Below are 19,005 nucleotides of genomic sequence, written 5' to 3'. Positions count from 1 at the left end.
TTTATTTAAATCATAAACCTAATTATTCATATATTGTGTCACCAACAGGATAATCTATTTGATAGATACACAATTTCAAGAGAAATAGAAAATGAATTGATGTTCAGAGTAATTTGGAGCTAATTTAGGTAAGACATTTTTATTTAATCCAGTATTTAATGAAATCATTTTTTAATTTCAGCCTAACATGAAAGATACCGAATCTCGACCTACCGAATTTTTATACTTCAAGAGAAAAGTAATTCCAACTTGTAAATTAAATTATTGCTAACTAATTACAATACAGAATTATCAGCCATTTGAGAACCATGTTGATACAATATCGTAATAAATAGGATTATTGTGGCATATATTAGTTATTTTGAAACTGTGTCGAAGCTCTGTTAGTTTAATCAATAATACTGACTAATTTTTCTCATTAAATTACTTTTAAATTTAAAACTTTTCAAAATAGCGCCATCTCGAGTTATTCCACAGAATTTCAAAGAATCACTAAATTAAGAAATTGCTCTATTATCATCAAAACAAAGCTTTCCTAAACCGCCGCTAAAGTAGGTAACTACTAATTATGACGTTCGTGACTATGTTCACTTTGGATCATTTCGGTCCTATTAAGTGCCATGGGAAATTTATTTAGCAATATCAAAAATAACTATGATACAATTAATTTTATTAAAACCGTTAATAATTAATACTTAATTTAGAAATTAAATATTAAAAGATAACTTTTTGTTATAAAATAGTAAAATTGACGTTTACCGGCTTCTTCAGCGGTGGCGCCACCACACCACAACACACCACGATTTGTTAAAACGTTAGATTTTAAACCGTTTTCTCGCGATTTCAATTAAAAATATCGTCTAAAATGTAACCGTTTTCAAAAAAATTTTCCGATCGACGACCCATCGAACGGCCTTCGCCCCCGGCATGCGTGCCCGTTCGATGAAATAACGCGTTTCCGCGAAAGTGTTTGGCGGGCTTTGGTAAACAGTTGTGCTAATGGCTGAAGGTGTTCGCTCACGTCTCCAACGATTTCAACCCGTTTAAACACTAAAACAAGGGGACCGTCTAATTTTACGTAAGTATTCGCTTTCGATTAAACTGTTGTTACCATTTCGAAGTGATTACGTGGTCACTAAATATATTAACCTTCAATAGATCACAATTTTGAAGAAACCGTTTGATTTTGTTAACTAAATATGTTTTCTAGTTAAAGAATGAGTTTATCGGGGAATGTTCGCGTCAAGCGTAAAGAGACGGCGAACGAAGAATCCGTCGTCGTGCCAGATTCGACGACGATCGTTGAAAAAGACGCCACATCCTCGAAATGGGACTTCGCCCCTGGACAAGACGTTCTGCTCAAACAGAAGGATGGTCGATTTTATTTGGGTACCATAGTTGAGGTGGATCCCATTAGGGAACAATGTTTGGTTAAATTTGGCGACGACACGGATAGTTGGAGTGGATTCAAGGATCTGACGAAACTGAGCGCTCCCGAACAAGAAGTTTTATGCGTCATTTGTAAAAAATCCGCCCCAAAGAACAAGCATGAGGTGACTGTTTGCGATAAATGTGGTAGGGGTTATCATCAGAAGTGTCATCAACCAGAAATACCTAATATTTGTCAGAAGGAAGGTGGTGGATGGGTTTGTCGAAGGTGTATTCAACAGGAACCATTGTTACGTCAACGCCGTCCTGCTGATTTTAAAGGTCAGCAGCAAAGAAGGGATTCTGTTAGAAAAATTTGTTCCAATTCTGAAACTATTAGAAAAACATTGCCTTATAATGTAAGTATTGTGTGATGAACATTTTTGTATATTGATAACCATACTTGCTGAATTAAAATAACTTTAATTATATGATTTGTTCTAGATTGATGATTTAACTTGGGACACATATCATAGAGTGAATTCCGAGCAACTGTATTGTTACTGTGGCTCTAATGGCGAGTGGTATACGCAAATGTTACAATGTGGCCGCTGTAGACAGTGGTTTCATGAGCGATGCATTGGCCCTTGCCTCCAATATCCATTGTACTGTGGTGATCGTTTTTACGTTTTCGTCTGTTCCGTTTGCAATCAAGGCGTGGAATTTTTGCGACGTTTGGAATTGAAATGGGTCGACCTGGTGCATTTGATGCTTTTCAATCTTACCGCTTATAACAGCAAGAAGTATTATGATTTAGACACCATTATTGTGCCATATATTAATGATAATTGGCATGCTTTACAATTACCACCAAAGGTAATAATATATTTTATTAATGTACTTGTCAATTAATTAATTTATTAAGACTTGTTTTATTAAGTTGATGAAGAGGTTATTGATTTGGTTATTATTTTTTTTATTAGGTAAGGAGGTTATATTGACTCATGCAACAAAAACTGTAGTAACTCAACTTTTATTACAATATCTAGTGATTTAGAAAATGTGTATTAATTTTTATGTAAATACAAATTTGTATGTGAGTCATATTTTTTGATTTTAATGAGTTACTACAGTTTTCGTCGGAATTACTTATTTTGGCTAAATAATATATTGAAAATCTCTATAAGACTAATATCACGTTTTCAAACATAATTAAAAAAGAACACTTTTTATTCGCAATTACTGTCACTGCCTTCATCAGATTCTTTCCTCTTTGATTCCACCTTAGTCGTTTTGGCGTCTTTCGATTTCAGAGAAAAAAAGAAATTGGTATATTGTAGGTAGGGTAAACGCACCAGTGTTTGACCTGTTAAGGATTTTTTAATGTCAGTGTTTGACCGAGCCATATTATTTTTCTTGTAGATCCCTCTGCCTTTACATAATATGATCAAATACACATCTGATTCATTTAAAGTTACTTACCCTACATATAAAATATAACATCATGAAGTAATATTTTTTAAAAATTCAAAAGGAAAACAGTATTGCGCATTTAGTGTTTGACCGCTTTGATTACATTACTTGACCAATAATATCTAGTCTTTGACCTTAAAACCGTCAATGTTTGACCGATTCTTAATATAATATTTATTTTCATTATTTTTTTCATACTATTTTGTTCACAAAAAAAGTTTATATTTTTTGACTCTTTAAGAACATCTTTTAAAACAGGAGTAAAATGCTCTTGACTTTACTTTTCACCCAAATTTTGTGTTTTCCAACTGGGTTTTTGTAACAGGAAAACCCCTGCTGAATGAAACAACCATTCAACCAGCAGTTTTTCTTCATCAGAATTTAAAAATGCTGGTGGGCTCATTTTCCTCTGCACTGGTGTTTTTCCTTTTTCTTTATAAATAAGGTTTTACTTTGGAACGTTAAACATCTTGGCTGCTTTTTCATAAGATAAACTCCTACTTCTTACATCGAGAGTCTTTTGAAGATCTTCTTCACTATTTTTAAACTTAGGTACTGAAAAAATGTTAACCTGATTCATATTTCCTAAATTTTCCATATAGATTTTCCATTTTTTGATAATTGACCATTATAAGAGTCAGCGTTTGACCAACCTTTTATCTTTTTGATTTTACAGGCTCATTACTGCTTAAGTGCGGTCAATTACTTTTATTGTTATAAAAAAGGTTTAAAAAAATAGAAAAGAATCAAACATTTATATTTTTATTACGCTTAAATATATATAAAATTTAAAATCGGTTAAAAAACTCAGTTTTGAGTGTTTGTGTCCTATAAATGATCAAAAGAGGAACCAGTAATTGACCGCATATTTAACCTGATTGTATCTTACTTTTAAAGTATAAAAGTTTTGGTCAAATACTAAACAACTTAAACGGAAAGATATAAGTTTTAAAAACAGGTATTACACATTTTTCCATTTTATTAATCAAATATAAATACTTGTGAGATTATAAAACAAGCAATTCGTCTAGTATTTGACCGTTTGGTCAAACACTAATTTTTAATTAAATTTAGAACTACCAGTCATTGACCGGCTTTATTTCAACAAATAATTAATTAAAGCGATATTTTTTTAATATAACCAATAGAAAACATTATTAGATCACTGACAAATAAAAAAAAAACATCATACATGTAAAAACGGCTGAATAGTACTACCCTGTTTGGGCGAATTTCTAAACATAAAAATTAGCTTTTTAACACGATGTGAATAGGCCGGCAGTTAGCGCGAAATTAAACAACAAAAACTCAAGAACGGTATGGCCGTGGACTTTTTGTGTATTAGGGGATGGAGAGGAGACTGGTGGCTATTTATGGATATATTTATATTTTTTTAGATATTCCTTGGATCCTTATTTTTTACATTTTTTTACAAAAACAGTCAAACACTGACGATTACTGGCGTTTTACCCTATATCTGGTTCGTCGCCTCTGCACAACTCCAATAATCCACTCAATTTTTTCGAGTCGATGGAAAGGGGGCGTGATCCTTGATTCGCCTACGCCGCTTTTTTTATTAGATGTATTGTCTATGCCATTACTTGATAGGTATATTTCAACAAAACAAGATTGGGACTATCTGGTGATCATGTTAACTCTCTAATCTTGTTTAATTTTACTTGTTCGCGATTTTCATCAACTTTCCAATTTTAATTCTTTACCATATTAGAAAAACTATCAAAATCAGTTTGTGACATTTTCTTCAGTATACAGGGGTGTCTCACGTAACTGGTTCGTTAGAACTTTTTCAGGTTCCACTATTCGTAGAGATTTGAAATTTTGGTAGCATGGGTTGTTCATTCGGAACTTTCGATCTAAAATATTTTCAAGATGGCCGCCACTTCCGGTCTACCGGAAGTAGACCATAACTTCGCTATTTTAAATGGAATGTTATAATTTTTATTACACAATTTAATTGTACGTAAAAAAATAGGTTGACTTTGATTAATGTTATTGGTACCTAGCGTTTTTCGTTTTCGAGTTATTTTGGTTTTAAACTTTTTTTGGTAAATTTCAACATGCTCTTTAAAACTTAATATCTCAGCCAAAGTTCATTCAAAAAAAATCTACTTTGGCACGATTACTCTTCAGATGTTGTCAAACAGATTGTCATTTGTTGTATCGGAGTATCTTATACAGGATGGTCAAAAATTGAATTACTGTTTCTCCATATTCAATGGCGAGAAAGTCGAAAATTTTAAATGGAACGCCCCATATTTTTTTAGCCTATCAGAAAGAGAATTTAATTCTCTACAAATTATCTATAAACATTCCCATACCTATTTATTGTAGTTTGCCTTATATCGCGAAATTTATTAAAACATGCACGAAATACAGGTTTTTTTATTAGAAAGCTATGGAATTTTGACAGTTTTTGGTCCATGTTTGTATTATTGTTGCCATTAGTTACATTTGACGACGGGTGTAAGTTATTGAAGATCATGGTAAATTATTCCACCGCCGATATTTGAAATTTATTTTGTATTGATGGCGAATGTAATAAACTTTCGCACAAGACGTGTCCATCACTTAATGAGAGATGCCTAACAAACCTAACGCCCATCAAAAGGAAATATTTCAAAAAATTGATCAAGTATTTATTAGTTCCGGATATATCGAGACCAAAAGAAATCGCATATTTCCGGTCACCAGTGATGAAGACAACGAAATAAGTATTTTATTGCATTTCCAAATTCAATTTAATAACAAATTTATATTATAAATTTATGTTTTTATTCAAATCTAATTTTTGTCATTAACTTTTTGTTCTAATAGTTTCATTTATTTGATCTTCTGTTTGTTATTTTTGGTAAGTAAAAGCTAGTAAACTAAAAGATTATCAATCGTAGTTAATAGTACAAATAATAATAGAAATAAATTAAACAAAAAACTGTCAAAATGTCATGGCCTTCTAATAAAAATACAAACGGTTTCCTGCATTTTCTGCATGTTTTGATAAATTTACGAATATGAGAGAAACTACAATATAGGAATGTTTATAGATAAATTGTAGAGAATTAAATTCCCTTTCGTGTTGGCTAATAAAATATGGGGCGTTCCATTTAAAATATGGAGAAACGGTAATTCAATTTTTGACCACACTGTATAAGATACTCTGATACAATATATGACAATCTATTTGAGAGCATCTGAAGAGTAATCGTGCCAATTTAGAGCTTTTTTGAATGAACGTTGGCTGGGATATAAGGTTTTAAAGAGCATGGTGAAATTTACCAAAAAAACCTTAAAATCAAAATAACTCGAAAAGGAAAAACGCTAGGTACCAATAACTTTTATGAAAGTCAACATATTTTTTTACATACAATTAAAAGGTGCAATAAAAACTATAGCATTCCATTTAAAATAACGGAGTTATGGTCTACTTCCGGTAGACCGGAAGTGGCAGCCATCTTGAAAATATTTTAGATCGAAAGTTCCGACTGAACAACCCATACTACCAAAATTTCAAAACTGTACGAATATTGGAACCTAAAAAAGTTCTAACGAACCAGTTACGTGAGACATCCTGTATAGGGCTTACCGGTTACTTTAGCTATTTTTATTAAAGTAATCCATTGACTAAGAGTATAGATTGCATTTTGTCGCTATCACTTTCATTTTGGATATGTCTTTTTTCTAAAAATCGGTGCGTTATCTTAATTTCAAAAACGTTAGCAGCATAAGCAAACATAGAGAAAATATAACGATTTCTGTTTTGCCCTCCACTATTGTCAGAATAGAGGAACACTTTGTTGACTCCCTTTTCCTTTGTTTTTTCAGAAAGTGTAACAAACAGCTACTTATATCATTTGGGCCTCATTTTGCAAACTCTTGGTACCAAATATAGCAGTTTCCTTGATTATTGCCCATGTCATAAATTGTAAAATTGTATGTGGCAATTTTGCTTTTGTAATAAAATGTAATTTTATTACTCAAGTGCATATCGTATTTTTTTGCATTTTGGATTTTGCATTTATCTGCATTTTCATAAGCAGTCCAAAGTTGATATAGTAGACGCCACGAGAGCTTTACTGCCAGCTCTCATCATTTTCCGCTTTTACAAATGCCATACGTAGTTCACAAACCGCTAGAGAGTAATGTGTGTTGGAAAGAGATAGCATTAGTTTAATATGTCTGCTGTACAATTCAAATGGCCACGTCGAAAAAGTACGTCTGTTCTTCTAAGGGATGTCACTCTATAATTATAACCTCAAATCGAAACGTCTTGTGAGCGTTGTCATGAATCTGTTAGTGTTTTCACAAGCCGAAAATGTTTTCTTTGAAAGGAAAATCATTAAATAATATCTTTGACAATGTTTGACATATAACCTCCATTACTAACATAACCTACATTTAAATGTATGTGGTGAAATAATCTAAGTCGTACGTCCATATCTTGATTCATACCATTTTTAAGCGATCTGTCACTGCCAGCTCTCGTGGTTTCTACATACTGATCTTTCTGGGGCTTAAAAAACCTATATTAAATTTGGAATTCAAAATTTTACGATTACATCTCTGGGTTGCTATTTTTGCTACAGGTTCTGAATTCTTTTTAACATATTCAGTGTACATGCAATACATTTTTGAAATATTTAGTCCCTTTTGCAAATACATTTTGCTTTATGTGTCTTCTCACGCTGTCTTTGAGACCATCTTTAACTTTCTGAGGCCTTACGTTGTGACATATGCGCTTATCTTCTTCTACAGTTCCACTTCATCGAATTTTCTTCAAAACAGTTGTCACCCATGTCTCCAATATTCCTAGTGTATTGCGAAACATTGTTTTGCAAATTTTTATAACCGCATGGTAAACGTTGAATTTGTAAACTCGTGAAAAATTACGCCTGAATCGTTTTTGTTTATAACTTGTTTTTTTTTACATTACAATAATGTAATCCCACTGTTTTGTGAAGTCTCCGAACTTCCAAAAGTTCTGAAATATTTTGTTCCTTTGGTCTTCATCAAGTTTCTATCTTCACTTATTTCTAGAGTTTTTTTTGCATGAGACTCCCTTTTTTCTAGACGCAATAACAATGCTTCTTTTCTATTTTCGTGTTTAATTCTTAAATTAGTTCACTCTTAGCTGTTTTGTCTATCCAATCATTTTCATTACGTATGCGTTTTCTACCTTGTTTTACTTTTGATGTCATCCTTCGCTTTTTCGTAGTTGCCATTTAATCAGGGTTAATATCCGAATAATTGGAGTTTTCTATCTCGTAATTAGAAGTACATTTTTCCTTCATGAAATTGATTAATTTATCGCATACTGTCTCTATATTTACCGGTAAAGAACTTTCTGTTTGATTTTTTTATATCATAGCTTGAGGGAGCATCTTTGTTGCTACAGCTATCCTGTGATTTACTTGCATCTGATCCTGTTCATATATATTAATTGTACATAATGACAGAAAGAGAACTAGTTTGTTATGTACTCACTACAATTAGTGTAGTAATTCATTTTTTGTAATTCGCGACGGTAATGAAAGCTATAACAGTACTCAAACGAGTGCTGTAATGAGACTCCTTACAGCATCCGATGCTGTAATGAGATTTTAGTAACATTTTATGAAACCAGTTCAAGTTGGTGACATTGGGTCATTAATTTTTCTAGTTGTCAATGTGACAATTTTTGTCTATGGATGTTTAAACATGTTCTTAGCATCGAATACAAGGTCCCAATGATGAGGATATTGAACAGCTTTCTCTTATTTTGGGAGGTGTAGATGAAACATTCTTTCAGATCATCACTTTAAATTGTCATTTTCAAGTGTTACGGTGTTACCAACTGCTGCATACCTATTTCTCTACATTGTCAAAATTTATTTTAATTTTTGTTAAAAAAAAGGATAAAAACGTGAATTACAAAAAATAGCATAAAAAGCACGTTTCATAAGACTTAAAGCACTCATTCATTAAAAAACTCGTGGCTTCGCCGCTCGTTTTTCAACATGAATTCGTGCATTTCAAGCGTGTCTTACGAAAACTTGTTTTTTAATATACTGTTTTACACTACTTCAATCCAAACATACACAAATCAGAATTAACGGAAAGTAAACCTCAAAATTTGACAAGTGGCGCAAAGAAGCAATAGGTGGTTGCGAGATTTCCTACTAATTAAGCAACAAAGACTAGTAATTCAACTTCTGATAGGTTACGCGGGAATATTAATTCACAGCTTTAATTTCAACTACAGTAACTCAACTGTAGCGTGCTGTGGCAGCAGCTCCATTTAAAAACATAAAATTGTATTTCATTTGTTATTATTTTTATATTTGCACACAATTGTTTTTGAAGCAAAACATAACGGACGCAAAATAAAAAGTCTGCCAAAAAGTTAATTTTATAATTTTATTATTATGTTGGCTAATACATCATAGCCACGTTGTAAGCCATGTTATTAATTTTTATCATAGATTTTTACCGAACATTTCTAATATTTTATCACCCCTTCATAATCTTTCATCATCGCTTTATTCAATTAAACAAAAATTAATAACATCTTGGTCAGATGAACATGAAATTTCCTTCCCAACAGCTAAAGATCTTCTAACGAAATCTACCGTTCTGGCTCATCCATCTCCTCACGCTTCGCTGTCACTTACCACAGACACTTCTAATACAGGTATAGGAGCAGTTCTGAGCCAAATTATTGATGAAACACCGCAACCATTAGCATTTTATTCACATAAACTTTCTCCAAGTCAAGTTAAATATTCAACGTTTGACAGAGAGCTATTGGCAATATATTCTGCCATAAAATTTTTTAATCATTTCCTACACGGAAACAATTTTACAATTTTCACCGATCACAAACCTATAACTACGGCAATATTTTCATCAACAGAAAAAACACCACGACAAACCAGGTACCTAAATTACATAACACAATATACATCCGATGTGAGATACATTAAGGGAAATTCCAATATTGTTGCAGACGCATTGTCCAGGACAAATATTGAATCCCTAAATTCTCAGTACCCCGACACACTTACACTTTACAAAGCTCAACTCACAGATATCGAATTGTCGAACCTACTACATAAACAATTTTCTCGCACTCACACTACAACACCCTATCAGTTATTGCTACAACCCACAACGCTACCTGATATCAAATTATGGTGTGAAATATCAACGGAATCTCCGCGAATCTACATTCCGCAGCAATTTAGAGAAATAGTTATACAAAAATTTCATGGTTTATCTCACCCTGACATTCGAGCAACCATTCATTTAATAAAAACAAAATTCTTTTGGCCTCATATGTCGAAACAAATTCGTATTTGGACAAAATCATGTTTACAATGCCAGAAAGTTAAGATACAAAGGCATACAAAATCGCCAATTCTCAAAATCAAAGTTCCAAAAGTTCGATTTGAACACATTCACATTGATTTGGTTGGCCCACTTGTTCCATCTCTTGGATGTACTTATCTGCTCACAGTCATTGAGCGTTTCACACGGTGGCCAGAGGCTTTTCCTCTAAAAGATATCTCTATTGCAGATACTCTTTTCAGGCATTACTTCAGCCGTTTCGGTATTCCTACCATGATCACTCACGATCAAGGACGACAATTCGAATCACTATTATTTTCAAAATTCCAATTATTTTTAGGTACTCATCAAATACACACATCTGCTTATCACCCACAAAGTAACGGTATGATTGAACGATTTCACCGTACTTTGAAATCAACGATTATTGCTCGAGGTAATTCTACTAGATGGAACAATGACTTGCCTGTGATTCTTCTAGGTCTCAGGTCATCCCTAAAGGAGGATTTAGGTTGCTCATCCGCTGAATTGGTTTATGGTCAGCAACTCAGATTACCAGGAGAATTTTTCTTACCTACCGAACCATCAATTGAAACTGAACCATTATTATCACGTTTAAAATCATCTTTTGCTGACATTAAACCAGTTCAGTCAACCATACATTCCAGCCAAAAACCTTTTGTTCACAAAGAATTATTCAGGTCTAACTTTGTATTCGTTAAAATTACTGGAATTAAACCTACGTTGTCTCCTAGGTACGAAGGCCCCTTCAGAGTGTTGAAGAGATTTTCAAAATTTTTCGTTGTATTGAAAGACAGTAAAGAAATAAATGTAAGCCTCGATTTGCTGAAACCGGCTTTCTTTCTGAACGAAAACGTTTCTCCTGAAGTCAACAATTTAATAATTAATAAAACTAAAAAAGTACATTTTAAATTTTAATTCAAATTTTTGACTAAATGTTATCCCTCTTTCTGTTCTTTCTTTATAGGAGGGGAAGTGGATGTAGCGTGCTGTGGCAGCAGCTCCATTTAAAAACATAAAATTGTATTTCATTTGTTATTATTTTTATATTTGCACACAATTGTTTTTGAAGCAAAACATAACGGACGCAAAATAAAAAGTCTGCCAAAAAGTTAATTTTATTATTATGTTGGCTAATACATCATAGCCACATCAACATAAGATGATCTTTCTAGAAAAAATACTACTCAGTTTGACTTATGATAAACTCAATTCTGTATGTTTAGTTGTATTTATGTTGTTAGAAGTTACAACAGCTTACCACGTAAAATTTTACGCACACAACAGTTTAAAAAACAGTAACTCAATTTCACCAAAAAATGAGTACCTACAGTTTTTGTTGCATGTTGTTGTAATGTTAGGTTGTGGATTGTTATCTGAAGATGATTTTTGGGTGGGTTTTAAATAATAATTCAGTATTTAATCAATACTTTAATTAATAAAGTAACATTATTTACGAATTAAGTTTGTTCTTTCAGATTTTTAACGTGTCAAAGTGTGAAAGAAGAGAAAACATCTTATCCGTCTTAACCAATAATCGGAATCGATTCAAATGCGGCCGGGAAATTAAAAAACGGACAACGATCTGGGGCCTTAGGTAAACAATACATTGTTTTTCTTTTCTTCTTAAGTTATATAAACTAACGTAAATAGGATAAGACTTCCACCGCCTGCACCCTGCGTAACACTCCCACTAAACGGTCCGATCGTCGAAGACGACCTAAGGGAGCGGTGGCAGGGTAACCGACGGCTGCAATTCCTACCTACGCAACAGATCCAGTCCACCGCTCAACGAATCGTCCCTACAGATAACCAAATGTTGAACGTCATGAAAGGCTTAGCGTACCAACAAGATGGCAACGGAATCCAAAGCGAAACAGAATCGCCTTGTCCTAGCCCGGATGAAAGTCCTCTCGATACAAAATTATTCAAAGTCGAGTACGGGGGTGGTTGCGCCAAACGAAGCGTTCCGTTTCCAAAGACGACAGCTTCGCTTAGTAAACAAAAGAAAAGGATGATTGCGCGCGATAAAATGTTGAGGCGACAACAGAGGAGAAAAAACGACGGAAAACGAAAGACGAGAACATTAAGCTTTGGGGCAAGCGGAGAAAGCGGTGGTGGAGGCAAGAGAAGAGGAAACGAAGTGTTGCCTTTAACGCCTCCTACATCGGTTTCAGCACCGCCAACACCCCCAGCGGGGTCTTCGTTGTTTCTCGATTCAGATTTCGCCGAAATGGGGGTTCTATCAACATCGAAACGGGATAAAAAGAATTTGATTAGTAGTTTAGATACGCCTTGTGATACTTCCGGTGATGAGACGTCGTCGAAAAGTACTTTGGATTTGATTATTCCGCCCCCAAAAGATTTTGAAGGTAATTATTAAAATATTAATTTAAACGAATACCAATTCATTATTTATTTTATTAGGTAAAAACAATCCATTTTTAACCTTAATGAAAACTTGCGAAACTGTCGGTAAAAAACGTCGGAGTAGAGATATAACACTCCCGTTACCGTTAACCGCGGTAATTCCCGTCGTTCGCACGATGAAACGTCAACTAAGCGAAAAAGATATATGCATTGGTCCAAACGGCGAAGTAAAACGACGCCGTTTACGACGAAATCGAGCCGTCAACGCCGCCATCCCAATCTATCAAACCGCTAGTAAAACCGCCACCGTTCTGCCCGTACGCACAGACGCCAAAGAATGGGGCCAACGCAACTTACGATCCGTCAACAATCAACCACAAACAACAACGACCGCCGGAAGCGGAAATTCGCCTCAATCGATGTCCAATTGCGTTGATTACGCTTTGAACGGCCGTCGACAGTTGCGGCAACGTCAACAAGATCGGACGAACGTCGAAAAGGATAAGATTATGATGCCGTCGTCCAACACGTCAGTATCAAATCCATCTACGCCAAAGCCGAGTCCCGTTAAACAGGAATCAGATATCAGTATGGACGATTTGAAGAGTTCGGTGAATAGTTATTTTGGCGCGGGAACGCGGATCGCCGCTGGCGAACGGTTCAATGTGAAAGCGAAGCGAATCGGACCAACAGGGAAAATGGAATATTTAATTGAGTGGGAGGGACCTGGTAATGGGATGACTTGATTTCGAATTAAGATCGGTTAGTTTTTCACTTTTTTAATTAAATCTTTGTAATATAGTATCGAAAGTAATGCATTAAAAAATCAAAAAAGAATTTAAAATATTAACGCATTACTTTATGGATTACTTGTACATAATTTCGATTAGACGAAAAACGCGAAAAGAAGATTTTTTAATTCTTGTTGGGCATTACTAGGTTCCTAATAATAGAGAAAACGTAAGAATGAAATAAGTGAGAAAAAGGGATGAATGAAGAAAGGCGAGGAGAAGAAGAATGAAGATTGTTGTGATATATTACTTGAAATCGCGCTTTTGGAATTTTAGACGGTGAGTAGTTTTTTTTGTTTCCGTTTTTTTATAATGGAACCACAAATCGTTGATTACTATTGAATACCATTCAGGATACACCATACAAAAAAAATATAAATAAAACCTGTTATATAGTTTTTTATACACAATAATAATAATCATAAATGATAATAAAAACAAATTAAACGGCGTGTGAGTTAAATTAAACAAGGTTAATTATTATTGAAGTGAGGCTGTAAGAAATATTTACGAATCACAAAGGCGATTTATTGGTTGGTGGCTTTATTTTGGAATTTTCGTTTATATTTTTAACAATTTATCATTTTAATTTTCTAACCGGCCTTAAAAAAATATCTTTCTACATTTTATTACAATCTAACTTGTTCATTTATAAACGAAAATTTAAGTGGCTTATTTTAAGGTGTCTTATGAACGTTATTTTGTTATAATTTCGTTATAAGTTGTTAAGAGCCTAAGGGAAAAGGATGATTTAAAAAGAAATATACAAGGTGTTTAAAAAAAGATGCAAATGTTTTCTAGGTAATTTAATTTTTAATTTGGATACAATTATTGTAATCCTAAGCAATTTTCGCGAAACTGCCAAATAATCCAATATAATGAAAAACACTGCCACGGTTTTTTTATTTATTTAATTTAAAAAGAGAAATGTATAAATCTTTTATGAAATCTTAGAAAGATGATTTTTTTTCTGTTTGTAAAAAAAACTAGTGTAATTTTATTTTTTAATTTATCGAAACTATTAACTTTATTCGACTGTCCTTTAGTGTTCATTGTTTAAAATAATTAACGACGCGTCAAAGTTATACAAAAAAATGATTTTGTCAAAGAAATCTATATTAAGCAAGAAAAAAAAAACTAATTGCAAAAGAAGAAACGTAATAAGCGTATAAAATTGTTGTGATATACTATTTACTTTCGTTTTATTATTATTTTTTTACAATAACCGTCGTAGTAAAAAAACGATTTTATTATTATTTATAACAAGAAGAGACTGACGTCTATCTGTAAACAAATAGACCGTTTTAACTTCGTTTTTACTTCACTATATTCCCGTTGTTTATATTATATATATACTATATTTTTTTGCTTCATACTTCTTCAAAAAAAAAAAACAAAAAAAATTAATGTTCTGTAAATATATCTATTATTTTATTGTGTTAGGTACCCAAAAAAAGCAAACAAAGGATTGTTTTGAATCCAAATTTGTATTTTTATTGTCCGTTAAGTAAAAATAAAGCAAATCTCTGGTACAAAAACATTTTATTTGTCTTTATTACCTATCCAATAAATTTATACACACTCACTATTAGATTCACGAAGTAGCAAAGTGATCAAGGACAATGTTAGATGATATCGTTCATTTGATGTTTTATAATCTGTTTTTTATTTAAATCAATTGTCAAAGTGTCGTCGAGTTGGTATTGAAAGTAAAAGCGCATGTCGTGACTTTTACTTTAATTGTGTGCCACCACTGTCTATCAAATTTGTTAAGATTGATTAAAAAACAATTTTCATATAATTTTTTTGCTGCTAAATCTACCATAAAAATGTTAAGAAAGGGTGGAACGGGATGTCAACTGTCTAAACGCGAAAAAAACTCTATAATTAGGTATTGTGAAGAAGTACAGACGGAGACACCAAATACGAATTTAAAATATATATGTGATAAAGCTTCACGTATTTTTGATGTATGTGTATTGCACTTGAGTTTTAAAATTAAATTTATATTCAACATAATTGTATTAGGTTCACAGCACGACGGTTTTTAAAATTATTCAAACCTACAAAAAATATCAAACTGTAAAAAAACCAAAAACAAGGGCGTTGTAAAATGAACTACAAAACGGATAATAATTTATATTTTATTAAAGAAGAGTTAGGAAGACAAATACAAAAATTGCATGAAAAGAAACAGTATTTTAATCTTAATGATTTACTTAATTTTGCAAGAAATGAATGTGATTTTATTAATGGTAGACCAAAATTACATAAAATTATAAAATCTATGGAATATAGATATAAAAAGATTAGCAATAGAAAAGTGTTAATTGAACAACCACATATAGTTTCAAAAAGAATTACATTTTTAAAGACATACTTGCAATCAGTGATGTTAAATACCTGGGTATTTATTTTCAAGGGTAAATTTCCTGGATATATACCCGGGGGTATTTACCCAAGATGGGTATTTAGAGGTATTTCTAAAATTTAATTTAAATTGAGTTGATGGCAGTTTTGCAAGCACTTCAAGAATACAGAGTCGATTATCGATATACCAAACTTATTTATAACATCTACAAGAATGCTACAATGACGATAAAATTGCATGAAAGTACTGAAAAGAGTAGAAGTAGTAAAGTACTGATTGTGAGTAAAACAAGGCGATACACTGATGAACCCAAATTGTTCATCACAGTCCTGGAAAGTGCATTTAAACAACTGGATTGGACCCAAAAAGGCATAAACATTGATTGCAAATGCTTAAGTAATTTGCGCTACGCGGACGATATAGTTCTTATTTCGGATTGCCTTGGAGAAATAAAACTAATGCTGAACGACTTAAATGAGGTGTGTGCAAGAGTCGGGCTAAATATCAACAAGGAGAAATCAAAATTTAGGATAAATCTTGTTCCCAGCTCTAGCATTAACATTGGGGATAATGAGATTGAGAGGGTTGACAGCTATGTATATCTTGGCTATGAGGTTCGTGAATCGAGAGATAATCAAACAAGCGAACTAATCAGAAGGATTACACTCGTATGGGCAGCCTACGAGAAACTTAGAGACATTTTCAAGAGAAAAGGCCAAGAAAGGCTTTCAATCAATGCGTGTTTCCGGTTATGACATAAGGCTCCGAAACTTTAACATTAACGGTAGCCACTGCCAGGAGGGTCTAAGTAACGCAAAGATAGATAGAGAGGTCGATCCTGGGTCTAACTCTGAGGGACTACATACGAAATGAAGATCTATGAAGAAGAACTGGCGTAAATGATGTGGTCAACATTGTGGCAAAGCTTAAGTGGAACTGGACAGGTCATGTCGCGCGAATAAAGAATGAGCAGTGCACGATAAAACGGTTGCTTGAGTGGAGACCACGAGCGAACAGACGAAGTAGACATCAAAAGAATGACCAACAATTGGATTCAGATAGCGCAGAATAGAATCGAATGGAACAGAATAGGGGAGGTCTATGTCCAACAATGGACGCAGAGGGCTGCTTGATGATAATAATCATAATAACTTGATCTAATCTAAATTACGACAGCTTCGTCTAATGATAATACGTCTTTGATTGTTGACAATTCCTCGTCTTCAACGTCCTCATCATCTTCCTCTTCATTTTTTTTTGGAATCTGATATATTTTTACTGGTATCACTACTTTTTACTGGTATACCCAAACTGTATACCCACTGTTTGGGTATTTACCCTGGCCCGAGGTAAATACTCGGATAAATACCCGTTTTAGAAATACCTACCCGCCGGGTATTTACCCAGCGCCCATCACTGCTTGCAATACCGAGAATCCGGAGAGTATACTTTTGTTTTTCTTGACGAAACTTGGATTTACGAAAATGACACCCAAGTTTATCAATGGGTAAATGAAAATGAAAGATTCGGTATTTCGCAAAGTGCAGAAGGCGAAGGAAAAAGATTTACAATCTTGCACGCAGGCACTTCGTCAGGGTTTTTGCCAAATTGCGATCTCTTGCTCAGTGACAACACGGAGCACAGAGATTATCATAAAAATATGACGTCAATTATTTTTATGGAATGGGTGAAAAATCAATTATTTCCAGCATTAAATAATTTGGGTGCGAAGTGTGCGGTAGTAATGGATAATGCTCCATATCACTCAAAACAAATCGAGAAAGCTCCAAGTTTCTGCACAAAAAAAAATGATTTGAAAAAATGGTTAACTGAACATAATATACAGTTTGAACCAACCTTAAATAAAAAATCGTTATGGGAAATAATCCATTATTACAAGCATCAAATTGAAAAATCCTTTGAAATTGACAAATTAATAAGAGACCATGGCCATACTGTTCTTCGCCTTCCTCCATAGAATTGCCAATATAATCCCATTGAACTATGTTGGGCGTTCTTAAAAACTTATTACAATAAACATGTTCAGTCCAGCTCTGAGAAAAAGATCTGTCGTGTCAAGGAGACTTGGCAAAAACCTCTTGGTCATTACACTCCGGAGATGTGGGCAAATAGTGTTCGCCACTGTGAAGAACTAATTAAAAAAGATTGGACAACATTAATGGGAAATTCATTAATAACTGATTTACCTCCTGTCATCATCCAACTAGCGGAAGACTCAGATTCTTCCAGTAATTCTGATTTTTAAACAATATTCAAATTTTAATTATAGCACTTAATTATGTTATCTTAACCCTTTGTATCCCGACGGTACTTTAAAGTACCGCTAGTTTTAAACACTCATTTTAAACTGTAGTCTATACAAGAAAGAATCTGTATAAAAAATGACACAATCCGCACTGTAGGGTTTTTAGGTATACCTATTTAAACTTATTCATCCAGATGTGAGGTTAGAAGTTTAGTGAAAAGTGGTTTTGTTGAATTTTGTTGTTCAAAAAGGTATCTCTTTGATAAATGGTTATTAGGTGTAATTATTACAGATCATTTTAAAAAGAAAGCATTGAGCTTTAATTTAAAATAAGTCTCATTCCTTAATTTCAATAAATACGGCTTCCAGGAATTTTTAAATTAACATCTTTTTTGACACTTTTAGGTTATACGAAAATGTAAGTTTTATTTCAACATTTTTTTTCTCAATATTTTTCCAATCCAACCCAACTATTATTATACATCATTTTGAAGAGAAAGCTTTGAGCTTTAATTTAGAATAAGTCTCATTCCTTAATTTCAATAAATACGGCTTCCAAGAATTTTTAAATTAACATCTTTTTTGACACTTTTAGGTTATACGAAAATGTAAGTTTTATTTCAACATTTTTTTTCTCAATATTTTTCCAATCCAACCCAACTATTATTATACATCATTTTAAAGAGAAAGCTTTGAGCTTTAATTTAGAATAAGTCTCATTCCTTAATTTCAATAAATACGGCTTCCAGGAATTTTTAAATTAACATCTTTTTTGACACTTTTAGGTTATACGAAAATGTAAGTTTTATTTCAACATTTTTTTTCTCAATATTTTTCCAATCCAACCCAACTATTATTATACATCATTTTGAAGAGAAAGCTTTGAGCTTTAATTTAGAATAAGTCTCATTCCTTAATTTCAATAAATACGGCTTCCAGGAATTTTTAAATTAACATCTTTTTTGACACTTTTAGGTTATACGAAAATGTAAGTTTTATTTCAA

At 33.0% G+C, this 19,005-nt stretch overlaps 1 protein-coding gene and 1 long non-coding RNA gene across 2 annotated transcripts; one reads left to right on the top strand and one right to left on the bottom strand.

The window, feature by feature from the left end:
* Window positions 1-762: 762 nt before the first annotated feature.
* Window positions 763-14,904, top strand: LOC111418241 (polycomb protein Pcl). The gene is made up of 7 exons (XM_023050740.2): window positions 763-1,078; window positions 1,211-1,787; window positions 1,873-2,244; window positions 11,682-11,800; window positions 11,857-12,575; window positions 12,631-13,335; window positions 13,513-14,904. Exons 2-6 carry the CDS (start codon window positions 1,218-1,220, stop codon window positions 13,317-13,319), a joined length of 2,469 nt encoding a protein of 822 aa, XP_022906508.1. The 5' UTR covers window positions 763-1,078; window positions 1,211-1,217; the 3' UTR covers window positions 13,320-13,335; window positions 13,513-14,904.
* Window positions 14,890-18,625, bottom strand: LOC139429254 (uncharacterized). Its single transcript, XR_011639925.1, has 2 exons — window positions 17,593-18,625; window positions 14,890-17,529 (listed from the first exon to the last, which is right to left on the bottom strand). It is a non-coding gene; the product is annotated as an uncharacterized lncRNA (long non-coding RNA).
* Window positions 18,626-19,005: the final 380 nt, after the last annotated feature.

This window comes from Onthophagus taurus, chromosome 3 (assembly GCF_036711975.1).
Source record: "Onthophagus taurus isolate NC chromosome 3, IU_Otau_3.0, whole genome shotgun sequence".
In the NCBI taxonomy this organism is placed as follows: domain Eukaryota; kingdom Metazoa; phylum Arthropoda; class Insecta; order Coleoptera; family Scarabaeidae; genus Onthophagus; species Onthophagus taurus.
Note: the sequence above shows the minus strand (reverse complement) of the source record. Positions and strands in the feature narration are given on the sequence as shown.

Excerpts from the sequence above, each read along its gene's own strand:
- LOC111418241 (XM_023050740.2), top strand. The coding sequence starts at position 1,218 with ATGAGTTTATCGGGGAATGTTCGCGTCAAGCGTAAAGAGACGGCGAAC. Across the intron at positions 11,801-11,856 it reads ACAACGATCTGGGGCCTTAG|GATAAGACTTCCACCGCCTG; the intron begins GTAAACAATACA and ends TAACGTAAATAG. Across the intron at positions 12,576-12,630 it reads GCCCCCAAAAGATTTTGAAG|GTAAAAACAATCCATTTTTA; the intron begins GTAATTATTAAA and ends TTATTTTATTAG.